Source organism: Ctenopharyngodon idella, chromosome 7 (genome assembly GCF_019924925.1).
Source record: "Ctenopharyngodon idella isolate HZGC_01 chromosome 7, HZGC01, whole genome shotgun sequence".
Lineage (NCBI taxonomy): Eukaryota > Metazoa > Chordata > Actinopteri > Cypriniformes > Xenocyprididae > Ctenopharyngodon > Ctenopharyngodon idella.
The window spans coordinates 12,742,828-12,770,237 of record NC_067226.1 but is presented as its reverse complement, the minus strand read 5'-3'; the positions used below and the strand labels follow the sequence as shown (position 1 = coordinate 12,770,237).

The window sequence follows — 27,410 nt, the reverse complement described above, 5'->3', positions numbered from 1 at the left end:
CCAGAGAAGAGAAAGAGTCAAGATGAAAAAAGTTCAAGAGCACCTGAAGCAGGAATGAGCAGCATCGCGCCTCAGGAGCGTTTTCATCGTACACAATAGATAGATACTGTTTATTTTAGACAACAAAGACTGAGAAATTAACCAAATTATGAAATGACATAAGCTTTTTTGCCAGTATGGGTCAGCATTATTTACTCCAGGCCAGTGTCTTCCGTGCAGCTGTCTTGTTTGCTGTGGTCGTCTCGGTAAGTGTTTGTGTTGATGTTTTAGATTCGCGTTCGTCTCCCTTCTTCAGTCTGATACTTTGCTGTATCTACTGGTTTTCGTTCCTCTATTAAAGTTAATCATTGTGACATCCTGTGTGACTTAACTTCGTCAGTTTCTGAAGTTCTCTAAAGAGTTTTAAACTAATGTTGAACGTTGTTTTGGAACTTCGATTTACTTTTGTTGTACTTTGAAATATAATGAAACGATCTGACGTGATGCGCGAAACTGCGTTTTATGAGATAACAAAAAGAAAAATAGTGTTTAATTCCGTTGATTTCAAGGCAGATTTATGCAAATTGACATTCTGTTTCCAGCCGATTCAACAGTTGGTTCATGGAAAGTTGTCAATAACTTCTGTTCCTACTTTCAAACTCTCCCCCTAAACTTTTACAAACTCTTCCTCAAAACTTTTGACCACTGCTGCACATTAGTCATTACTGCACAGTAGTGATTAGTAAGCTAATATTTCCATCTATCTGTTAAATGAAAATGACCGTTCCAAGGTGTATTGGTTCAGCATTAATGCTTAATCGTGATTTTAAATATGTGGGAAGATTTTCCATGATGTTCTGTTTAACCAGAAGTGCAACAATTATCTATGCAAATTTTTTAAGTTCATCTCATCTCAGTATGCATTGGTGTGACAGATAGAGACTGGCAAACTGACAGCAGTAATTTCTGGGATAGTTTTTGTCCTGACAGTGCTTTATGAATTAAGTTGTTTCTCTTATTTTCAATAACCTCACCCAGATACAGGACTCTGACCCTATTTCTTCCTGTTAAGATGTGACGGTGTGATATGGTATTGCCTTTTTACATATGAAGTTCACTTCTGTTGTTTCAAAAGAATTTTGTATTGTCATTTTAATACCTATTGCTTCTGAAACAGAAGCAGTGCCTTGTTAAAGTTATACCAACAATCTTATTAGCTACTGGTGTAACTTGGGTGGAGACGTCATGGACAGATTGGTCCAAACGTAGATAAGGCCTGTGATTTTAAGGAATGGACTGCACTGATTCACAAGAAACCAAATGATGATTCCACGGCTTGATATAGAGGAAATCTCTGTTCTCTCCTCTTGCGCAAATGTGCGTGCCGAGTGCCTTTAATCCTTGATGTGCAGCAATTAACACCATCAGGAAAGTACAGTGTTTTGCATGAATGTCTTATGAAAATAATGTCCAGCCCAATTAGGAAGAATAAACCGCTGAGGGCAGTAGAAGAGAAAAGGGGAAATTGTGACGTAGAGCTGCGGAACAGGGAAAAGAAAACGGTGTAGATCCCCACCTCTTACCCCCACCGATCCCCCTCTCATTCTAATCACTGCAGCCATCTATTGCGATAACCATTATTATGGGTGGTGTTGCTATTTGAAGAAGAATTCTGTTACAGCAGGAGTTTTATTTATTTATTTATTTTTTTCACACACTACGCCATTTTGCCTGTAAGGGTGGATAACTTGATGTGCATATTGTACATATGCTGAGTTACATATATGGATTACAAATTAATACATAAAAGTAGACTTATAAGTTGCTGTATTCATCTATTCATCTTCCATACTAGAGCCCCTTCCAGCATCAGGCTGAGGGCAGGGATAGTTTGCTATATTCAATTATACTTTAATTAAATTAAATGTTATCACAGAATTTGGTGTGCACTATAATAAATTATTTAGGTTTAAAAAAATACATTTGGAAAAATACAAGGCTTAAGCTAGTCCCAGACTAAAATGCATATTGTAGCCGTTTTAAAAGAAAGCATCTTGCACTGACATATCTTAAAATATGTCTACGTAAATGCTCTAATTGAACTAAGGCCTAATACTGGCTAAGTCTAAGCCCTGTCTGTGAAACCGGGCCTAAAAGTACCATAAATATGGTAATCATTCTGTACCATGGTATAGATCAAATTATGGTATTACCATCTGATACCATCACTGGACTATGACACCGCCACAGAACTTTTTGCGAAATTTCAAATAGTACAGTGTCATGTGAATGCCACAGTTACTCAAGTTTGTAACAATATTTTTACAACTGAAACAAATTTTATTATAAATTATATTTTTTTTAATGTGCTAATATTGTTTATAGTGCATAATGTCTTATTTTAATGTTTTTCTTTAGTATATATATATATATATATATAGTGGACTTAATATAAGTGGGTGATATAAGTGGGTGACACTATATACTGTAAAGACAAAGCAACTCTAAAATGTATAGAAAAGAAAAACATTAAAATAAAACATGCACTATAAATAACAATTTACCTATTTACACACCAAATTAGAGTTTTGTTATTACAGGCCTACAATACTTATATTTATGTAAAATATGAAGTACTGCATTTATCATTACTATAATTACACTTGATATGTAGCTTGAAGTTTTACATTTTTTGGAAGAGAAGCACCGGCCACAATTGTGCAATTTACTTGAAAATGTACTTCATTTCTAAAGTTTGGAAATTCAGTACATTTCCCTAAGTTTGGAAATTAAGTCATCTGTCAGATAAAGCTAGGCTCTGTGTATTTGCAGAAATGCTTGTGTCCAGTTAATAATGCCCTGTTGTAGAAGGATTCTGGCCGATCCCGGGGTGGAATAGATTAGACGCACACATTCTTACACAGTTCTGTGTTCAGTGTAAATTTTGGCCTATTCATTCAAAGTATTCAATGGTTAATTGTATGTCATGACTAGTTGAAATACGCACAAACTTGAAATGTCAGGCATCATAAAATTGTACAACAGTATTGTGACATTTATGCTAATATGCCATTAAAGCCATTAGGCTAAGCAATGGATAATTAGTTTACAACAATATTGTCAGTATTCTCTGTGACTTATATTGTGTACAATTACTGGTCATTAGACTAATGTTACATGTATTTCAACTATAAAGACTCTTTTCTATTTTTTTGACTTGCGAGAAAAAGAGATTTGCCAAATAAATTCTGACATAACGAACATTAAACCCACGTGATTAATCAGCTGTTTCCACTGATAGTGTTTTTATTTACTGTTGGTACTAGGTTACCAATACCACCGTCATCTGCTCGAACAACTTGATGGAAACGCACATAATTCACATTAGTTTTTTCTTCTTTTTTTTTTCGAACTTTGAAAAGATTCGCTTCACGTTCGGATGGAAACCCAGCTTATGACTGTTTGCACATGACATGCCTTGCCCTTCATTTCCAAAACACTGTCAAGGAAAACTCTGTTTTACTAAATCTATAGTAAAAGGTTTTTATACATTTATACAAAAGTTCAAACATGCTCCTCTGTCTCTCAGGCGCACACACACACACACACACACACACCGAAATTTAAAACACCCACTCAGAGGTGTGTTGTGTGAGTAGTCTTTAATCATGGCAGGAGAAAGATTGTGGGTCTGTCTCTACATTGACTAAATGGAGAAGTAACTCTAACATGCAAATATTGTGTCTGCCACTATGTATTTGCATGTACTTTTATAGCCTAAAATTGGAAGAGCTGTTATATGATGTTTATAATGATATAGATGTGGTGTGGAACATAAGAGCACAAACATTTTATATAGTAAACAATGTTTTTTGTAGATACCCCAGTACATGTGACCATACCCCATTACTGTATTACAGTAATGCTACCCTCTTTTTAAAGACTACTCTAATAACACCCTACAGTGTTTCTACATACAGACAGATGTGATGATGAGCTCTCTGTGTAGTGTGCATTTTGATATCTCTGACCCTCTTTATATGGGATCAGTCATGTAACACAGCACGGTTTGTTGCAGAAACAGCTCTTTCTAAATTTGAGATGAGGAAGTTTGATGCTTTCTTTTTAAAAGTGATGCCTGACACATATTGGAAATTCTCAGAGAACAGCTTCAGTTTGACGCCAGGATATTTGCTGAAGCATATTGAACCTCAAAGACTGAATGTTACAGCCTGCTTTCGGTACTTCCCCATTCAGTATTTACTTAGTTCGCACTTTTGAAAATAGGCTTGCATCTGTTTAGTCTGACTGAAACAGGACTAACGGGGCTACATAATGTGGTTGTCCAGCATGTATAGACATTAATCAGACTACATTTGGTCTCTGCTTTGTGCACATTACAAGCTTAGAAAGACACATGCTGTGTATTTGACATGTCAACAAAAATTAATCTACATTTAGTGCTTTTGTGGTAATGGTACTAATAGTAGTAGTAGCAGCAGCAGCATATATCATACAAAGACTATGTATGTTTTTTTTTTTCGGTGTATGTTTGTTAGTATAATTACTTTTTTTCCCCTAATCTGCTTTAATATGTTGTAATATCTGGACCAGTGCATTATATGCTAGAATTAGGGGAAGTGAAGTGGCATTCTTCTGGGTAAAGCCTCTTTCCTGCGGACAGTGGAAGGGCCGATCTGTAGCGCTGCAGATAAGAAGTGTCCATAGAAAACGAGTGTGCGAGTAAGATTTCCAAATGGAACTAAAAGGCCATTACCAATTCCAGAGTTTAGGTCCTTTTCATTAGTACAGCTGTAAGCTGCAGGTACTAGGTAATCATATTGGGTATACGTATATTTATTTGGTGAACTAAAAAAAAAAATTCTAAAAATATTTGTTTAGAATTGAGTGTTAATGACTTTCCAAAGACATACAACTGAATACAACTGACTTGTATGGACCCTTTTCACAGACTGAGTTGACTTTCCACAGTTATTAATATCGTAAATCTAGCAACGTTTTTTTTTTTCTTCTTTTTTTTCTAAATATATATTTTCATTTATGAAACATTTAATGTTGATTTATAAGACTATACTTTGTGTTAAAGCTGCTGTATGAGTTTCTAAAACAATGGCTGAGGGAGTGATGGCAAATTTTATATTTTAATTTAAACTTTTGCTATTGGATCAAATGGGGAGTGCAGAAATTATTTTTGATATAGTTTCCATTCACCACTATAGAAGTTTACCCAGCTATGATGACTTCCACTTCTGAGAACCCAGGAAATGTTAAAATGATTGAAGGGTTTGTTTTACAGGCGTGAGGTTATTTAGTTCCAACAGCTAGTTAGATATTTTCACATAAGTTCCCAATTCTTATTATAATTGAAATTTTATACAATACGTTCCTGAATTCATATCTTAATTAATTTTCTTTTTGCCATATCTGTTACTTGTAGATGGCTGTAACATGAAATCAATAATACTGCATGTCTTTTACCAGGAATTAAATAAAATCTGACAAAAGCCTTGATAAGGTGCTTGCTGACTCTTTCAGCAGTGTTTGAAGTCACCCCTTATAAAAAGCTTAGTTTACCAAAAATACGGATACCATTCAGTTAATATTCCCAATTGGCACTTCATTTATACATGTCCATAAAGTCCAGTGTAAGGTGTCCCATTTGTCTTTTTTTTTTTTTTTTTTTTTTTTTCTCATATCAATTGATCATGTTCAACAATATAATTGTTGCTCCTTTTCATATAACAAAACTGGGTTTGATAATTTGCAGTTTAGGCTTTTTAATTTTACATGACAATAAGATTCAAAAATTCACATTCACACCCAAGCATTCAAATGATTTGATTGAAGTGACAGTGTCGACCGGAAGTGTCCAGTGGGGTGAGACGAGTCCGGGGAAAAAAAGAGAAAAGGAAAAAAAAAACTAGGTTTTTGTTGTTTTCGTTTGTGAACTTTGTTTTCCAGGGGACCTTGTTTACATTTGGGAAAGCTTTATTGTCAATGTGTTGCTTGGAATGAATTAATTAATACTTAATGCAACTAGAGCCGCATATGCACTTTTTTTAAGTCATCAAAGTGTGAACTCAGATAAGGACTGTTGCACGTTATCCATGCTGGTTAAAAGGTTTCAGTCAACAAACAAATGATTGCATTATGATCAACAAAATAGGCTGTCCAAAGTTTTAGAATAAGTGCATATAGATGAAATGTGTTTTATCTATTGTTTTTATTCATACTTATTGTTTCACTTTTTTGTTAGTGGCTGGAATAAATCTAACCACAGAGAGTTAAAAGAGTAGAAAAGTATTGTTACCAATATGGAAGTTGTGGCCGGTGCAGAAAAAGAGATCATATTTCCTTTACAAATTTGACAAAAAGATCTTCCCGATTAGCAACCAATCATAACCAGGCAGTGGGTGTCAGTTTCATAATGGGCCAATGAAAATATTGCTCAGAAGAGCTGAGAAAGGGAAAGAGGCAGAATAAAGAAATGTAAGTGCCTGGCATGATCTGCTATTACGTCTATATATACTCTACCAGTCAAGATTGTGAATACACCTGCTCGTTCTTTATTATTACAATTCTCTACATTTTAATTTAATACTAAAGCCATCAGCATTGTGTGAAATAAGAAATTAATGTATGGGAAACATGTAGTGACCAAAACGTGTTAATCAAAAGCAGCCCAATTTGTCTCTTAAGAAAAATAATATTTTATTTTCATAAACATTTTTATGGGAAAAATTTGTGTTTTTCTACAAAACTAATTTCAAACATATCAGTATACACCTTGAGTTTAAAGGGTTTTTAGGTCATGAGAAACAAATTCAGTCAATTGTAATTTTTGCCTAGTGATGTCTGTGTAAATATAGCTTATACATGTGTTTCCAAATTTTCAGGCCTGCTTGAGCAAACAGCATTAGCTCAGGATGTGTATTAATATTCTTTCTACTGTATAGTTAACTTCAGATTTTATTTTAGTTATTTATTTATTTTGGTAACATTTTATTACTTTGTGCATGCTTCCTCTTGTTTCTTATAGATCTCAGCTGACATCACTTTGGTACACATAATAGATCTATGTCTGAAATAGATATTTCACAATGCGCTTATTCAGTAAAGTTGTACTTTTGTAGTTTGAAACTTTCTTAAGCCTCTTAAAAGTAATATGTCTGACAAGTTACAATGTTGTTTTCTTCCCAGATCCCTCATGTTTACTCTGACTGTAAGTATAATCACCTAATGTCCCTTTCTTTTTTAACTTTCTTTTTATTGAAGATTTTTCAAGAAAATGTTTTATAGCATCAAAGGTGAACAGGAAAAAGAGGAGGAAAAACAAAACAATATGTGGGGGGTGGGGGGGTATTCAATTTGTTTTGAGTCAAGTATAGATTCACATATAGTCATTGATTATTGTTTACATACTCAATCCATTTCTTTCACTATTTTAGAAACGGATCCTCTTTAACAATTTCTATCCATTCTATCCAGCCCTGCTTATACCAATGCCTAGTAAAAGTAATTAGTAATAATAGTAATTACATGCTACTTTTAAAAATATTAACAAGATATACATCTCTTCTCAACACTGTGTGTGTAGTGTCTTTTGCTATCATTTTACAGTCTGGATAAATATTTATAGTTTTTTGATATTTAGTTTTAAGCTACATATCTGTTATGCAACATCAAATAATGTGGGGCATTTACCGACTGTAAACTTATTTTGTGTCTTTATTTAGGTTCACCGTGCCAATATAAGATTGACCGCACAACATCAAACATCACTATATTTATAGGAAACAACTCCTCATGTAGTGTGCAGAACTACAACATTACAAAAACTCAGAATAGCATCATAGTGACTGAACTGCAGCCTGGAAACACATATTTCTTCAAAATCAACTGCTCAGATGTGTGCTGTGGAAACTTCTCCACCTGTAAGTCTTTACTACTTCTAAATAACAATTGATCAGACATTAACGTTTTCAGTGCTTTGAGTGGTTTTGAGCAATGAGGCTACTGTTGTTCAGAAAGGAAACTCATACGACTTTCCTTCATATGACTCATATGACCAGTCTGTCAAGTTCTAGAAAGGACACAAAAGCACCATATTACTCAGGGCTCTGTATCCCAAGTCTTCTAAAATGATACAGTATGATGGCTTTGTGTGAGGACTCAATGAAAACTTTAGAAATCTGGACATGTCCCCTTTGTTGCAGCTCTCACATCTTATTTGTACATATGCATATACAAATTGTGCATGAAGGACAGTTATGACATAACTGATGCCAAATTTATTGGTTCTTGCATGTGACATCACTGAAATTAAATGCACAAATTAACGGAGAGCTTTTTCTTTTTGAAGCTTGACAGCCTTTTGGTCACATCCACTTTCATTGTATGGCAAAAAGCAGGATGAATGGTCTGCCAAACATCTGTTTTGTCATGAGAGGAAATAATGACAGAACTGTTATTTTTTGGGTGTCCTTAATGACTTTCTTGCACTCACACATGTCCATGTCCGCTTTCTTGCACTGACAGACCCAGAGCCTGTTAGTAACCTGTCTGTGAACTCCATCACTGTGAGCTCAGTGAACCTGAGCTGGATACTTCTAAATGGCATTAGTCCATATTATAGAGTAGCTTGGGATGTAAACCTGCTCACCGCTTACCAAACCTCCATGCAAATCTCACAACTTGCACCCGGCACCAAATACACCTTCAACGTCACCTCGGTGGCCTCTGATAACCGCACTGAGGGGCGCACTGTTCAGATATCCCAAAACACAAGTAAGTACTGTAGGCAGAAGAGAGTAAAGGGTTTAAAGGTGTCTCTATTGTAATGTGGAGTAAATCCATCCAAGGTTTGTGTGTGGATGCCAATGGCTGTGAAATGTATTTCTACATTACCATTCAAAAGTTTGGGGTTGGAAAACTTTTTGTAGTGTTTTTGAAAGAAGTCTCTCATGTTCTTCCAGGCTGCATTCATTTGATCAAAAATACAGTAAAATGGTAATATTGGGAAACATTATTATAATTTGAAATAACTGTTTTCTTTTTGAATGTGTTTTTATATTTTATTTTATATTATCAGCCATTACTCAGTCAACAGTCACCAGTGATCCTTCAGAAATCATGCTGGTTTGGTGGTCAAGAAACATTTCTTCTTATTATTATTATTATTATTATCAATGTTGAAAATGGTTGTGCTGCTTAATATTTTTGTGAAAACCGTGAGACATTTATTCAGGATTCTTTGATGAATAGAAAGTTCAAAAGATGGCATTTATTTGAAAAATAAATCTTCTGTAACATTATAAATGTCTTTACTGTCATTTTTCGATCAATTCAATGCATTGTTCCTGAAGAAATATATGAATTTCTTACTACTGACCCCAAACTTTTGAACAGTTGTGTATGTATGTTGATGAAGGTCTGTTTACCCGTGTTCAGGTCCAGCACAAGTGGAGAATATCACTTTACTGAATTCCACTAACAGCAGTTTGACCTTGGCCTGGACACCCCCTCTCGGTCATGTGGACACATATGAGGTGAGCGTGTCCGGTGCTGAGCCGAAGACCATCACCGTCATCATCTCTTCAGTAATCAGTAACCTCACGGCAGGACGTGTTTACAGCATTACAGTCGCCTCCGTCAGTGGAGTCCTGAAGAACATCTCTAACATAGTGCAGTTTGCCACTAGTGAGTCAGAAAAGCTTCACAAACTCCATCTCATCATCAGAACATCAAACAAAATCTTAATGCATTTATTACATCTGCAGGACCATTTATAGTGTGTGTATGTGATGTTTCCCCTCAGAGCCTAACCCGCCTGAAGCTCTCCGCGTGAGCGGCCAGACTAATGGATCTATTTCTTTGCTGTGGTCAAAACCCTTATCAATGGATGGATTGAACGTGTCCTATGAAGTGTCGTATAGATCCAGTCAGTCAGGAGTCAACCTGACTTTGAATCCAACCACCTCTTTAAATGCGACGCTCACAAATTTATTATCGGGCAGTCAGTATGACATCGCTGTGGTCACCATAGGAGTAAAAGATCTCAGGAGCTCACTTGTAAATCTCACTGCATATACAGGTACTGTACAGCACACTGCATTTAACCTAAGCTGTTGATGGTGTAAACTAAAAATTAACGCCACAATTAGGTTTACAGTATATTTTTACTGAGTGTGTGGTTGTTTGTGTTTCTACAGTTCCTAATACAGTGCAAAATCTGGTGGTTTCTGCTGTCAGCACCAGTTCAGTCAATCTGACGTGGCTTCCCCCTGATGGGAACTCCAACCTGTTCTCCTACAGTGTTAGCATCTCTTCACCCGATCAGACTCTCAGTACCACATCCAACAATTATCAGATTACTCAGTTGCAGCCTGGGACTCCATATAATTGCAGCATCAGAACACTCATAATAGTTGCCAACATATCTGGACCCTCACAGTTCATACAGTGTAATACCAGTGAGTCTAAAACTACACATCGCTCTCTAAAATGTGTTAAATACTTTACTAATGTGTAATAAATAATGTTGTCTGTCCTAATGAGGTTTTCAGTCAAGTAATGGGCTTTTTGCATTATACGTTACTGTTAACATTTGCACATACCTACCTAATAGACTATAGTCAAGTTAGCGCCATATTTTATAATTTTTGACAAAAATGAAATTGAGGCTGTGAGTGATAGAAGTACAGTGTGTTCAAAGGACTGAACTACCCGTCAATTGTTCAGCTGACAAAATACCATTTCAAAAGACTTTCAGTAGACAAAAGTTCCCTGAAACAGTTTTGAAAGTTGTGAGTTGTGACAATTCCATGTGATCCATCTCTCAGAGCCTTGTTTTCATTCATGTTAAATTCAATATGGCTTCTAAGGTCTTTAGTCTTTGCTTAGTGTAATTCACGCACATTAATATGTCTAGTGCAGAATATAATTGTGTGAATTCTCTTTCAGAGCCACTGCCGGTGACTAATTTAACCGCCTCTCCTGTCGGCACCACTGAGATGCGCCTGTCCTGGTTTTATCAGAGGAACAACAAATCTTTATATCTGTATAATGTGAGTGTAAATGGGGAACGATGGATACAGAGTAGCATTAATACCACACAGGTCTCTGACCTGATCCCCGGGAACAACTACACTTTTACTGTGCAAGCTGTAGTAAACGGCATGATCTCTGAAACTGTAGCCATCTCTGCATTTACAGGTATTACAATTCACACATTACTCAAACACATCTCTTTTTATACTACACACCACAAGGCAGTTTTGGACCTAGTAAAGCAACTAGATGTATCTAGAGATGTATTTATACCACACATTTCTACAGGACACTGTCTATATGAATAATAACCCTCTTTCTCCTCCTCTCTTATTCTGTGTTGTCAGAGCTTGGTAAAGCATCCAATATTTCTGCTGTAGGCACTACTCAGAGTATGCGAGTGGAGTGGAGACCACCTGCTGGTATTGTGAGTCTCTACAACGTCAAAATCCTGCTGAACGGAACCGTTTTAAAGACTGAGAACCGAACGAATGAGACTACCGTGGTGTTCTCAGACCTGCTGCCTGGAACTCCTTACTTGGTCATTGTGACAAGCATCAGTGGACCCATAAAGCAGGACAGCGATAGTGTGTTAAATGCCACCTGTAAGACCCCTCACACATTGTGAAATAAACACTGAATAGCTCACGTACAAGCACTTAGAAGAACTACTCACATATAACACAATCTGTGCTGTATTGTATTGTCATTTGCATGAACTTTGTGTGAAAAGGAAGTAAGACATTTGCTTTTAGAAACAAAGAGCTGACTAGTCTGTTCTAACCAGGCATGTCAAACTGAAAGTACTATTAGAGTATGTCTTTTTCAAGAAAGGATATTACACTGTTCACACCACTGTACAGTTTCTAGATAAATTGTGCTAGTTTTCTAAAAAAAAAAAAAAAAAAAAAACTTTCACAGTGCTGTATGTGATTAAAGTTTGAGTTTACAGATAGTCATCATTAGATATTTTTGTTACAATTATTGCAACCATTTATAAAAGCATTAACAGGTTTCATAACTTTTATAAAATGACTTGGTTAGGAAAATGTGATATGATGATCTGTAGGTGGTGCTCTAGGTCTGTGTGTATATCAAATCTGTGACTATATTGTTGTCATTCCAGTGCCTACTCCTCCTGGCGAGTTCAGGACTGAGCGGACCACAAACTTTCTGTACATCAGCTGGGCTTGGCCCCTTAACATGAGCACAGTGTCACACTACTTCCTCTTGCAGTACAGCAACAGCACACTCATTTCAAGCTCAGTGAACTGCAGCCAAAACTACAGCTCTCTGACAGGACTCAGTGCAGGTGTCCCGTACAGCATCACTGTGAGGACTGTTGGTGCACTGGGATATTTGAGTTCTCCTCAGAGCCTCACTGCATATACAAGTAAGCAATGCACATTTGTAATTATTCATGTGTGAGTCACACGAGTTGAATACATGAATACATATACCCGCTTGAACACTTTCTCACTAAAAATTTGATTTCAACAATACAATATTTTGATATTGTGTGTGTGTGTGTGTGTGTATGTGTGTATATATATATATATATATATATATATATATATATATACAGGTGCTGGTCATATAATTAGAATATCATCAAAAAGTTCATTTTTTTATTATAAATTATTTTTAAAAATGAAACTTTCATATATTCTAGATTCCCTACATGTAAAGTAAAACATTTCAAAAGTTTTTTTTTTTAATTTTGATGATTAGAGCGTACAGCTCATGAAAGTCCAAAATCCAGTATTTCAAAATATTAGAATATTTCCTAAAATCAATCAAAAAATGGATTTGCAAAACAGAAAAGTTAAAGTTCTTTAAAGTATGTTCTTTTGTGCACTCAATACTTGATCGGCAGGACATATTACAGCAAATGACTTGCTCCTAGCACCAAATTACTGCATCAGTGAAGTGTGGCATGGAAGTGATCAGCCTGTGGCACTGCTGAGGCACTATTGAGCCTTCAGATCATCTGTATATTGTTGAATCGACTGTTTCTCATCTTTCTCTTGAAAATATCCCATAGATTCAGGTCAGGCATATTGGCTGGCCAATAAAGCACAGTAATATCATGGTCAGCAAACCACTTGGAAGTGTTTTTTGCACTGTGGGCAGGTGCTAAAGTTCTGCTGGAAAAGGAAATCAGCATCTCCATAAAGCTTGTCAGCAGATGGAAGCATAAAGTGCTTCAAAATCTCCTGGAAGATGGCTGCATTGACTTTGCACTTGATAAAACACAATGGACCAACACCAGCAGACGTCACGGCCCCCCCAAATCATTATTGACTTCAGAAACTTCACACTAGACTTCAAGCAGCTTGGATTCTGTGCCTCTCCAGTCTTCCTTCAGACTCTGGGACCATGATTTCAACATGAAATGCAAAATTTACTTTTATCTGAAAAGAGGACTTTCGACCACTGTTCACTGTCCAGTTCTTTTTCTCCTTAGCCCAGGTAAGATGCTTCTGACGTTGTCTCTGGTTCAGAAGTGGCTTGGTAGTCCTTTTCCTGAAGATGTCTGAGTGTGGTGACTCTTGATGCGCTGACTCCGGCTTCATTCTACTCATTGTGAAGCTCTCCCAAGTGTTTGAATCGGCTTTACTTGACGGTATTCTCAAGCTTGCGGTCATCCCTGTTGCTTGTGCACCTTTGCCTACCCAATTTCTTCCTTCCAGTCAACTTTGCATTTAATATGCTTTGATACATCACTCTGTAAACAGCCACCCCATTCAGTAATGACCTTCTGTGACTTACTCTCTTTGTGGAGGGTGTCAATGATTGTCTCCTGGACCATTGCCAAGTCAGCAGTCTTCCCCATTAGTGTGGTTTCAAAAAACAAAAGATACCCGGATTTTATACTGTAGGGATGGTCATTTAATGAAACTCAAATGTAAATATTCTAATATTTTGAGATACTGGATTTTGGACTTTCATTAGCTGTACGCTCTAATCAACAAATTTACAAAAAAAAACTTTTGAAATGTTTTACTTTACATGTAGGGAATCTAGAATATATGAAAGTTTAATTTTTTTAAATAATTTACAATAAAAAAATTTACTTTTTCACGATATTCTAATTATATGACCAGCACCTGTATATATATATACACATACATACATACATATAGACACAAGAATCTGAAAAACTTTCAACATTGTGTTTATCATATATACATTATAAATATAAATACAGGTTTCCCTTCCTCTTTTTTTTTTTTCTTTCTTTTTTTATACATATAATCTTGTGATGTCGTTAGTGTCTCTGTAAAAGTAATAATAGATATTTATTGCAGATATTATTGCAGATATTTATGGCTCTTTGTCTTTGCATTAATGTGATGTTTATATGGAAGAAAACCCCAGCAGAAACATTTGAAGTATTGCCCTGAATAAACTAAGACATTTTCAGAGTTCAGTTTTTGTCTGGTCTGTGCACCTGGGCATGGTGGGAGGAGGTGGTGCACACTTATATTTATTAACATTTATTAAAATAATTTTTACTATTTATATTATTATTATTATTATTATTATTTATTTTTAACAGATTTAACTTAGTAATGTGCTTGCTTGGCACACAAGAACAAATGTTTTTCTAGCGTGTCAAGCTAGAACAGTTGACCTTAAGTTATCCATATTTCCATATGTACTCCAAGTATGTGCATTGATCAGTGTTTATATGTGAATTAAAGCCTAAATAAATTTGTTAAAGTGAGCATGTCTCTTCAGAAGAGTTGGATTAGACCACTCAATTTATATGGTTTACTTTAAGATGTTTTTATGAACTTGAAGCGTGAAAAGACTTATAATGGACAGACAAAATCGATGAGAGAATAATTCAAATATCTCCATTTGTGTTCCAAAAAATAATTAAAGTCTTGTGGGTTTGGAATGACATGAGGGTGACTAAATGATGACAATTTTAATTTTTGGGTGAACCATCCCTTAAAGGAACATAAAAATGTGGTTATTGTATGCTTCATTGATGGTTAATGGAGTTAGTTACTGAATAGGACCCTCGGCCCTGTACAGCCCATTTTTGAACTGAACATTGCTGAAGGATAAGTGTGTTTTTTGTGAATGATTTTCAGATCCTACTGCTGTAAGTGATGTGAGAGTGAATGGATACACCGAGACCAGTTTATCTCTGAGCTGGCAGCAACGTGATGTTCAGCAATCCGGTTACTCCTACCTGCTCACCTTCAAACACCCCAATGGCACAATTGACCAGAAGACTGTAAATAACACTGCAGCGCAGCTACTGTCACTGCGGTCGGCTAGTCAATACAACATCAGCATTATCACGCAGACGGCGGGCGGCACCAAGTCTGATCCCCAGTTTCTAACTGCCTGCAGTAGTAAGTAACTACACTGCACGACAACACAGTACTACGTACATTCTTGCTACATATTGTGCTATCACATCTGCGCTACAGTCAGTTGTATGTTTGTTTCCCAGAGCCATTTCCGGTTTCCAATGTGGGAAAGGACGTCCTGAATGTTTCTGCTGTGAGGCTGAACTGGTCCCGTCCTCAGGAGTACGGCGATGGGTTTTCCTACCGAGTATTGGTGTCCAACTGCACAGAAAACAGTAGGAACTTGTCTACTTCCTCTGAAAACATCATAGTACAAGACTTGCAGCCTGGCACCCTGTGTCAGTTCAGTGTATATAGTTTGGCCTGCGGCATTCTGGGAGAACCAGCAAACACCTCTGTCCTCACAAGTACGTACTCCCACACACACTCCAATAAGGAGAATCAAACACAAATACTCCCTTTGATCCAAACAATCTGGGTAATTATTGCTCTTGAAGGGACACTTCTTCATTCTCTCTCTTTCTCTCTACAGAGCCCTCTACATCGATTCCCAAACTAGATAATCAAGGCTCTAATCACTCAATCTTGGTGACGTGGGATCATCCTGTTGGTGGGCTGGACCTGTACATTCTGAACATCAGCAGTGAAGGATGGAGCAGCTATACAGTTCTCAATAACACTGAACACAATCATACCTTCACTCAACTAAAAGCAGCAACTGTCTTCACAGTCACACTCACGACTGTCAATGCAGCCTTTCGGGAAACATCACTTCCAGTAAAGATGGCCACTTGTGAGTATTCAACCCCAAACCATTTTCAGGAATTCATGTGGCAGACTTTTATAAATAATCATGCACCATATTGGACTATAATAGTGTTTATAGATTATGATTGTGTATGTTGCAGATCCAAACAGACCAGGAGAGATTAAGAATTTGTCAAAGAGCAATCATTCAGTGTTGTTTCAATGGGCTGAAGCTCAGGACATGACAGCTGGCAGCTTCAACTACAGCCTGACCTACTGGTCCAGCTATAACACCAGCCTATATCTCACTTCTAATAACACTTTCCTTGTGGACGGCTTGCGATCTGGAACATCCTATAATGTTTCTGTGGCTACTGTAGGGCCAATGGATTTCCAGAGTGATTCTGTCACATACCATGTAACCACCAGTAAGTTCAGCAAACATTTCAATAAGTTTTTCCTAAAAGTAATTCCACAACATTCAGCAAGGACACATTAAAATGATCAAAAGTGTGATTAAAGATTAAAGACTTAAAGATTTCCATTTCAAATAAATGCTGTTCTTTTGAACGTTCTATTAATCAAAGAATCCTGAAAAATAAAATGCATCACTGTTTCCATAAAAATTTTAAGCAGCAAGCACAACCGTTTTCAACATTTGTAATAATAATAAAAAATGTGGTAATACTTTACAATAAGGTTACATTAGTTAACTACATTTTAGAATATTAAGAATAACAGTACTTCTACAGAATTTATTAATCCTGGTTACTATTCATTTTAACATTTACTAATACATTATTAAAATCAAATGTTGTATTTGTTAACATTAATTAATGCACCGTGAACTAACATGAACAAACAATGAACGACAGTATTTTTATTAACAAAGATGAATAAATACTGTAACAAATGTATTGCTCATGGTTAGTTAGTTAATACAATAACTGTTGTTAACAAATGAACCTTATTGTAAAGTGTTACCATCAGTAATTTCTGAAGGGTCATGTGACACTGATGACTGGAGTAATGGCTGCTGAAAATACAGATTTGCCATCACAGCAATAAATTACATATTTAAAAATATTAAATAAATAAATAAATAAATAAGTCACCTTCTATGTTCCACATAAGAAAGACATTCATTCAGGCTTGAAATAATGTGAGGGTGAGTAAATATTGACAAATTTGGGGTTAACTGTGCTTATAAGATTTTCATAAAACTACCATTAATATGTACATTGAAATCTCCTCTCAAGTCCTCATCCTTCTCTCTGCATCTATTTTCAGAGCCTGATCCTGTCCAAAACCTACAAGTTCATTCCACAACAACAAATGCCATCTCTTTAGTTTGGGCAAGAGTGGAAGGGGTCCCAAAATATGTAGTGAGGGTGTACAGGTATAGCAAGGTAGAGAGCAACATAACCAGTTTAGATAACAACGTGACGATTGACATACTGAAACCTTCAACGCTCTATAACATCAGTGTGCAGAGCTGCACTTCTGACAACACAGAGGGAGATGCAGTGTGGCTGCAACCATGCACAGGTTAGTACAAACACACTATAAGCTGTTATATTTTGTATATATACTGTTCTAAAGAACTTAGACTCTATGAAATTTGCAGCATTTAGCATTGAGTTCTCTTGTACTGTATGTGTAGTTTTTTAGCTTGCGCAAACATGTCCACTTTCAAAATTATTTAAAATAAGTAATCAAGAAACTCCTTAGTCTGGTCAAGTTCATTAGACATGGTTCTGAATGTCTTGATTCATTAAAGGGAAAGTAATATTGTCTTTGGTGTGTTTTGCTATGTACAGATGCAGCACCAGTGGACGAGGTGACCTGTACGGGTCCTAATTTAACCTTACCAATGCTCACCCTCTCATGGAGCCGTCCTCTTGGTGAAACCCAGAGATTTGAAATCAAGCTGTTTAACTTTTCTGAAGAGTTAGAGAACAATCAAACCACCAATCTAAATTATAACTTCTATAGACTCAAGTACAACACTCTGTACAATGCCAAGCTCTGGACTCTGGGTTGTGGGAAGCAAAGCACAGTGAAGGAGATCTCCTGTAGGACCGGTTTTACAAGTAAGGAGAGTTATATCTGTTTCGTATTTTGTTTTTATGTGGGTGCATATCACATATTTCTTGTTTTCCTGTGTTTTAGAACCTGTTACACCTAATATGACAGCAGTGAGTGTAACTGAGGTACAATACAACAAGTTTACTGTGATTCTTAATCAAGACATCTTCAATGACACAAATGGTTCTGTGATCCATTATGGTGTGCTTGTCTCCTCCGTCACAGACGGTATGTCTAATAAACCTGAGACTTTTATGTGTCTTCTTTTGTAATTCTCTAAAATTCATTTATAACTTATCTTTTGTATGTGTAACATTTTACTACTGTATTAGTGTCTTTAATTATCGGGTAATGAAAAAATACTAATTTACGCGACTGTTCAAAAGTTTGGGGTCGGTAGGATTTTTTAAATGTTTTTGAAAGGAGTTTCTTATGCTCACCAAGGCTGCATTTATTTGATCAAACTAGAGTAATATTAATATTGTGAATAATATTGTGTAATTCACAATATTATATAAATATAATAAAACAATAAAAAAAATAAAAAAAAAATATATATATATATAATTAAATTTTTTATATATATATATATATAATAAAATATAATAAAACAGTAATATTGTTAATAATAATAATAAGAATTATAATTACAATTTTAAATAATTGTTTACTATTTTAATACATTTTTAAAATGATTCATTCCTATGATGTCAAAGCTGAATTTTTAGCATTGTCATAATCTCTAGTGTCACATGATCCTTCAGAAATCTTTCTAATATGATCATTTGCTGCTTCTTATTATTATCAATGTTGAAAATAGTTTTAATATTTTTGTATACAATTTTTTTTTTGTGTATTCTTTGATGAATAGAAAGTTCAAAAGAACAGCGGTTATTTAAAATGGATCTTTTGTAACATTATAAATGTAATTACTGTCACTTTTGTATCCTTATTGAATAAAAGTTTCAATTTCTTTAAAAACAACTTTTGAACGGTAGTGCATATAATTTTATTATATTTTATCAAAACGTGTTTGATCTTAATTTTCCTTTTTATTGCTCTACTATTATTCTTTTTATATGTATGATATGCTTGTCAATATATAATATAATATATCATATAATAATAATAATAATAATAATATATAATAATAATATAATGATATCTATATCATTTAATATAACATGGGGGAGTAAAAAAGGTTAAAGGTAAACGTAAAAAATTAAAGTTAAAAACAGCTTTTGCAAATACATGTATATTATAAAAAAGAGGAGTTGGATTGTAATCATTGTGTCTTTGGTGCACTAAATATGAGTTTTGCCTTCTGCAGATTGCAGGGTCAAGACTAAGTTGGATCAATGCCTGTCGAGCACCTATGAGGACTGGAAAGCAAAGCGGCGCAACACATTCCTGGCTGCTGTCAAAAACACAACAGAGTCTAGAAGTGTGCAGGACCGAAGAATCATAGTTGGAGATGAAACTATGTGGAATAGTTACAAAAATGGAGAACTAAATGCCAAAAGCAGTTACAAGTAAATCAATATACTTCCCATACTTTGCAATAACTTCAGTGCTGCATACATTAAAACCCATTATAACAGTGTTATGGATATTTCCATCGCTAAACTAAACTGAACTACTACTCTATGTTCCTAATGCTTCCTAATGTTGCCTCCATTTTCTGAAGGACTGTGTTTCATCACACAACGTTATTATGTCTTCTGCATTATGTTGTCATGTGTTTGAATTTCTTGCAGTTTTGCTGTCATCACTTTCACTCATCTGGAGATAAATAACCTTTTAGTGGATGTGTCTAATTCATACTACTCCATATCTGAGTTTAGTCCCATCACTCTGCCACAGAACCCAGGTAACCACTGGGAGACTTTCTCTCAATATTTAAAGCGCTTACTACATTGCACCTGCATTTTTCAGTAACACATCCCTGCTAATGTCACATTAAATGTATTGATGTGTGTAAATGACAAGCACATTTTCATTCAGGGCAAATATTTTGATGAGATTACAGCTGGGCTTCTCAGATTTTTGTGGTGGCTGGCCTATTTTTAGCTTGCATTGTTAAGAATAACAACACTTAATCTTTTCCAATTTAGTTTTTTTTTATTTATTTTTTTTTAAATTGACTTAGTAACAAGAACTGTACCAATGACTGTGCACCCGAATGATTTGTTACTTACCCTGTATTGTGAGTGGACTTGGTCCATCATTTTGGATAGTCTTTCCATCTGAAACTCTACAGCCACAGTTGAAAACCTTTGGAGTGTATATATAAATTATATCAAATTTGATCAACAATTCCATACAGTTTTATTTTTGTTGATTTGACTGAATTGATTAGTCTTTCTCCATCCTTCAGTGGTAATTCTAGGAGCAGCAGCAGGAATTGGTGTTACTGCTCTTCTGGTTGTAATCATCATCGGGGTTGTGGTTTGTAGACGGTAAGACATTTTACACATCTCATACGATTCTTGATGTTTAGAGTGTTTTAATGGTTTGATTTAGAGTTTGTGTTAGAGATGATAGATTTAAGAAAGAATTTAAGTTGACTTAAGGCCCGTTCACACTAAGAACGACAACTATAAAGATAACGATAAAGATGTAATTCTAAAAATCGTTCTAAATATAAAAGAATAGCCACACCACAGCTATAACGATAACGATATAGAGAAACGATATCGCTAGGATCACTTTCACAACGATTTTTTCCCAGCTGTTGAACGATAAAACACTGACAGCCAATCAGAATCCATTCTAATTTAAGGGCTCACACATTTAAAATGGCAGGCAACATTGCGGAGAAGTTAATCGCCGAGGTCCAGAAGCCAATTAAACCCCTTTTTCAATGATACTTTAGAGAAAACGGATACATGGAAAACAATCGGTCATACCCTCGGAATAAATGTTGAGAAGTATTAACAATAAGATCATTATGCCAGGCTAGCAAACATGAAAATTACCTCCGATATCTAGCGCTAGTTTCAACAACATTGTCTTGCTTCCTTTGACTCTGCAGTGAAAAAGACTAGGCGTTGTTTTTATTCCACTATGTTGACTTTGTCAGCTAAATACACTGTTAGATTAGATCAGGGAAGGGCAACTTCGATAGTGACGAGGGCCATTTTTCCTCCTTAATACCAGGGGGCCAGATTACTAATCCACACTTGCACCTTTTACACCATCTTACTCAATTTACTTTTTATTAAGGGAAATCAATGTACAATTAATGTAATTTTTAAAAAAGATTTTATGAACTGTTAAACTTGTGCAATTTTGCTAATACAAATGGGAAACTTTGTTTTCAGATGACAAGCAATATTACCCCAACAAGCAAATGTAATCATCTCAATTGCATTATCTGTAAATTTTCAACAATCAAATGTACAGTCCTATTTTTGATTACAAGCCTAGAGAACATTTTCAACTCAGCCTCGTTAAAAAGTGCTTATTTAAAAAATAGTTGTTCCATATGGCATTACCATAAAATACTTTTTTTTTTTTTTTTTTTTTTTTTTTTTAAATGTATAAGAACATAATTAAGTGCATACATTTCTGTCATTCATTTGTCAAAAAATGGTTTTGTTGAATATGCATTTTACCTTTGAAATCTAAGACAAGTGCAACTCTGGCGTTACACGGACCCACATATGTATCTTTCATACTTCTCGTTAGCCGCTTTTCCTCCGTCAGGTGCAAACCGTTCTCTTTGCTTTACTGTTCCATTCCGTGCAGATCTGATCCGAGCCGACCGGTATGGATATGGTTTCGTTTTCCACCGTGGGGCAGATAACGGAGCTCTTCAGTCGTTGCAGTTTACACACGATATGCGATGTAAATACGTGACCGCGTTATTTAGGATCAGTTATTTATTTTAATTGTATGATTAATTTGTGTTCACGTTGCTCAAATATCACGTTTAGCAAGCTACGGAGAAACTGGCAGCCAGGCAACAGAGAAGTGACCGATCCTGAGTGACGACGTCACTACTCGCATTCTAGCAGAACGGTTCGGCACGGTTGGCTAATTCCGGGCCGGGAACGGTTTGTAATCGTGCCGTGCCGTGCCGTACCAGGCTCAAGTGGAAATACAACTGGAACTGTTCCTTACCATTCATCCGTTCGGCCCGACGGTGGAAAGCGGATTTTGTGAGCAGTGCAGCGGTGTAAACAAACCACACATATGGGCGACCCCTTGAACTTGGTAAAAAGATAATCCGTTAACCATCCTGATTGGATGGTGAAAACACGATTTTTATTGTCAATTTTTCATTTATTTTTTCTAATTTTAGTAAACTTTCACATTAGCGTGCACATCCTGCGCTGTTATTAATACGGGGATCGGCTGGAAATAGCGACCTCTCCTGGATTGATTTAGTATTAACATTATAATCTGAACGCAATCTTTACATTAGCCTACTTGCTTTTCTAATGTCCAGCGGGCCGTATGCGGAAACCTCAGCGCGTGAGCTTAGAATAAACAGACCGTTATCGTTCGTTGGTGTAGAAGCAAATATAGTTATTGTTATAACGTTAGTTATCTTTATAGTTATCATTCTTGGTGTAAACGGGCCTTTAAACTGGATAAACTTTGGTGTGTAAAGATATGTACTGCTAGTTACATATAGAATATAGAATGATATAGATATAGATATAGATATAGAATGTTCTTCAAATCTGTTTTTATGTATTAATAGACAGTGGCAAATAGATAATCACATTTATGCACTCACTATCACAGGAAGCAAAGAAAAGTTGTTTCTACTAGCATTCCTATCCACTCTTTAAGGTCAGTATACTGTTCTCCTCAAAACAACATAATAAAAAATGGAAACAAACAATAGACAAAACAGCCTTTAAATTTTATGTATTTTTTTTCCCGTTTGTTTTCTTGCAGAAACAAAGTGTAAGTGATCATACATATTTGTTAGCTCTCATTTTTTTGTGCAAATATTCATGATTTTACTGTATTGGCATATAATATACTGCATTATGCTGTTTAAATACAGCGTTCTGTGGTGTCTTGTATAGTTTAAATGCATATTTCCTATCAAATTTTATTTAATGGTGTCACAGGAGTGATCCAATTAAGGTGGAGGATTATGAGGCTTACTACAAGAGGCAAAGGGCTGATTCCTTCTGTGGATTTGCTGAAGAATTTGAGGTGATTATTTCTTTGGTTTCTTTGTAGATTTACACCTGATCAACTTTAATAATAAATAATGACTGACTGGCATTGCAAGTATTGCAACTAGATTTCCATACCACCATTACGTCACCATTATTTTTGGTCTAAAAACTGTAGTAGCAATGTCTGATTGGTTTGCTTTGACCATGTTGTGTTTCTCCTCATCCAGAAACAAATGCTTTATTAGAGATGTTTAATTATTTGTGTAAATATAGTAAAATCAAATGTTACAGAAAATAAATGTTTGATTAAATAAATGTATGTGTGTGTTTGTAGGATCTAAGGCCGGTTGGGACAAATCAGCCGAAGACTGTTGCTCTGGCCCCTGAAAACAAAGCCAAGAATCGTTATAACAATGTGCTGCCATGTAAGAACCTGTGTGTTTTGCTTCATGAAGTTACACAACACCAAGTTCCCTCCACATCTAGTCTGTTCTGGACATATTTATAATGGTTCATGTCTTCTCGACAGACGATTCATCTCGTGTCAAGCTCTCTGTGCTCGGCAGCCCATTTGATGACTACATCAATGCCAGCTACATGCCGGTAGGAAAAACTACAAAAAAACATTAGCTTTTCACATAATTGTCACACTAACTGTGTGATATTTTCAGGGTTACACATCAAAGAAGGAGTTTATCGCAGCCCAAGGGCCACTGCCCTGCACTGTCAATGACTTCTGGCGACTGATCTGGGAGAAAAACGTGCAGACTATTGTCATGCTCACCAAATGCAATGAGCAGGGACGGGTACAGTATATATTCATGCTTCACTTTATCAGTGATCTCACCTGCCTTCATTCCTCATGTTTCAATCAATTTTATTGTCAGATTAGGATACATGTCTTTACCAGCATCTTCTTTAAAAGCCTAAATCGCTTGACCACTACATATTCAAAGTTCATTTCCTCATTCAGATTCTCGTCTCAGGTATTGAACTTCTACTTAAACTAAATGTTGCCATAATGTTAACTGTCCCTCTCAGATAAAATGTGAGGAATACTGGCCAGCAGATGTAAGTCATTTTAACAATCTGACAGTGACGACTACTTCTGAGATCCCACTGGAGGACTGGACTTTACGTGACTTTGAAGTGAAAAATGTAAGTCTATATTAATATTAGAGATAGACCCATGCTTCTGTAACACTAAATGACCAACAGTGTTTTATTTTTTTATACTGCATTGGTGCTTTGATAATTTTTCATCATAAATATGTAATGCATACATACACATACATTTTAATACATTATAAATCAAACAAAGTACATCACAGATTCTAGGAAGTCACAATTATCTTAATTGGTATTATGTTTGTAATATCTTAATGTTATGTCTTAATTGTAACATTATGCCTCATCATCATGTAGTGTAAAGTACTGTGTTAAAGTTTTGGGATAAACGATTCCTGTCATGACAGGTGAAAACAGCAGAGATTCGATCAGTTCGTCACTTCCATTTCACTGCATGGCCAGACCATGGAGTTCCTGAGACCACTGAGCTTCTCATCAACTTCAGACACCTGGTGCGAGAACACATGGACCAGTACTCAAGACATTCACCCACTCTTGTGCACTGCAGGTGCTTGAACAATTCCTGAGCTCTCGAATATACAAACACGTCTACTCAGCACTGTTTTATTATTATACTCCCACAAAGAAATGTATCATTTTCTGCACTTTTTGTTTTCATAATACAGTGCCGGTGTGGGCCGGACGGGAACCTTCATCGCCATTGATCGGTTAATCTTTCAGATCGAGCGGGATGGTTTAGTGGATGTATATGGGATCATTCACAATTTACGCATGCACAGACCACTGATGGTACAAACAGAGGTACATTCATTAATACATTTTTTCATCTCTCTGTGCTGATTGTATGTTCTTTTATCCACCTTATTCTTAATGTAAGAGTACGGGTGCGGTCATTGTAACTTAAAGGGTTAGTTCACCCAAAAATGAAAATTCTGTCATTGATTCCTCACCCTCATTTCGTTCCAAACTCGTAGGACTTTCATTCATCTTCGGAACACAAATGAAAATCTTTTTGATGAAATCTGACAGCATTCTGTCCCTCCATAGACTGCCTTCACAACTTGAACTTTGACACAATCGCTTTTTATGATGAACAGATTTAATTTAGGCTTTTATTCACGTATAAACATTGATCAGCGAACAAACAAACTTGACGCACAAGATCAAACCTCTTCTGGAAGGTCAAACGTGCTGCGTAGCACATGAGAATGAATCTCACTGGTTACGCAGCACGTTAGTTTTACGATCTCTTTATGAACTTTATGAACAGTTCAATGCTGTCAGATTTCATCAAAAAGATCTTCATTTGTGTTCCAAAGATGAACGCAAGTCTTACAGGTTTGGAACGACATGAGGGTGAGGAATTAATGACAGAATTTTCATTTATGGGTGAACTAACCCTTTAAAGGTGTCGAGACTTCTGGTCTCCTCAGCATCCAGTTATTTTAGCTGTACACTGTAAACTGTCCATTATGCTGCTTGATATTGCAAACTGTCACTTGTTATCATATTATTTTAATTTATTATTATCACAGAAAATAGCTTACCTCTGCATTGAAAAATAAAGTGGATATATCTTTAAAAAAATAATCATCAAATATCAGAATTTCAATAACTAGGTTTTTTTTTTTTTTAAGCCATAATCAGGATTTTATTCTCTAACAGTGCAGGCCTTTACTTTCTCTACTTCTGCAGGATCAGTATGTGTTTCTTAACCAGTGCGCCATGGACATCATCAAGTCTCGGACTGGAAACAATGTAGATTTGATCTACCAGAACACAGCTGCACTCACTATTTATGAGAACTTTGAGCCCTTGAAAAAACCCAAAAATGGCTACCATAAGGCCTGACCATCTACCTTGAACAGTTTGCTGCACTGCTGTGAATGAAACTTTTTTTTCTCTTTTGTTTCATTTTTAAATTGAGTTTTATTTAAAGAGGAAAAAATATATATATTTATTAAGAAGTTTGTTCATAAAGGTATATAAGTATGCTGAAATATTTTAAATGTAAATACAGAAATGTAGCTGCAGGGATGTTTTGTAAGAGTTTTCATAGAATAAAGTTGATAATGTTTCAGTGATGTAATATGGCATCATAAAAGTGGCATTTCCTCAGACAAGGCGACAGGTGAAATGAAGATGATCATGAATAGAAATATAGAATGTAAATATGAAAACGTCACATAGAGCTTCATCATAATGTAATGCAGTAACATTGCATTTCTACTTCACTGCAGCAGCAGTAAAGACAAGATGTTTTCAAAACACCTTTTCTATGATTTAACATAGCAATATGAGTGAGTAGGCTGGCAAATGGTTGACAGTGATTTCTGGATTCAATATATCTGTGATTTCTGGATTTCACAGCTCTAAAGTTGAGCTTAAATGGACCATGAGGACAAGAAGTTAGTAATGAGTAGTAGCAATGTCTTTGGTTTGTTTCTGGAATTGCTTGTTCTCAGTAAAGATACATGCTGACCTGTCTTTTTCTTTTGTTTTTTCTTTTAGAATCAGGTCAGTTTTGTATGTGCCTACTAACAATTTATTATGAAAAGGTTTTAACAGAGTGTGACTCTGTACCATGTTAATGCACTTAAATTGTTATATTTGTATATAATATATTTTGTTCAAACTGAACTTTCAAATTCTTTTTTCACAAAGTGTTGTTCCAGGGACTTTTTTCTTATGTGGTTTTAATATTCTGTATTTTTTTTTTAAATTATTGTTTATTGATACTCTGCTGGTCACGGTAAAGAACCATACAGATGAACTTTGTATTATATATAGGATTAAAAAAAAGCTGCACTTTATTTCACACTTTCGTGGTGATTTGTGTGTGTGTGTGTGTGTGTGTGTGAGAAAGAGAGAGGGAGAGGGAGGGTCAGGATTTTTCATCAAATAATTCAGTCTTGGTATGTTTTAAAACAATATAAGTTGTATGCAGTGCAAGTATATCAAC

The 27,410-nt window shown here is 35.7% G+C and overlaps 1 protein-coding gene across 5 annotated transcripts; it reads left to right on the top strand.

The window, feature by feature from the left end:
• On the top strand, nucleotides 1-27,261 carry ptprja (protein tyrosine phosphatase receptor type Ja). 5 transcript variants are annotated; one of them, XM_051899946.1, is made up of 30 exons: nucleotides 1-245; nucleotides 7,201-7,222; nucleotides 7,737-7,934; nucleotides 8,539-8,787; nucleotides 9,451-9,699; nucleotides 9,818-10,093; nucleotides 10,212-10,472; nucleotides 10,963-11,214; nucleotides 11,397-11,654; nucleotides 12,176-12,442; nucleotides 15,156-15,422; nucleotides 15,524-15,787; nucleotides 15,913-16,173; nucleotides 16,289-16,555; nucleotides 17,418-17,675; nucleotides 17,948-18,220; nucleotides 18,300-18,443; nucleotides 19,546-19,747; nucleotides 19,973-20,085; nucleotides 20,593-20,674; nucleotides 22,971-23,018; nucleotides 23,127-23,135; nucleotides 23,306-23,393; nucleotides 23,694-23,784; nucleotides 23,889-23,962; nucleotides 24,031-24,165; nucleotides 24,401-24,517; nucleotides 24,835-24,995; nucleotides 25,114-25,249; nucleotides 26,144-27,261. In XM_051899946.1, exons 1-30 carry the CDS (start codon nucleotides 177-179, stop codon nucleotides 26,297-26,299), a joined length of 5,247 nt encoding a protein of 1,748 aa, XP_051755906.1. In that variant the 5' UTR covers nucleotides 1-176; the 3' UTR covers nucleotides 26,300-27,261. The 5 variants fall into 5 exon arrangements, with proteins under 5 accessions (XP_051755906.1, XP_051755909.1, XP_051755907.1 ...); XM_051899949.1 differs by lacking the exon at nucleotides 8,539-8,787; XM_051899947.1 differs by lacking the exon at nucleotides 23,127-23,135.
• Nucleotides 27,262-27,410: the final 149 nt, after the last annotated feature.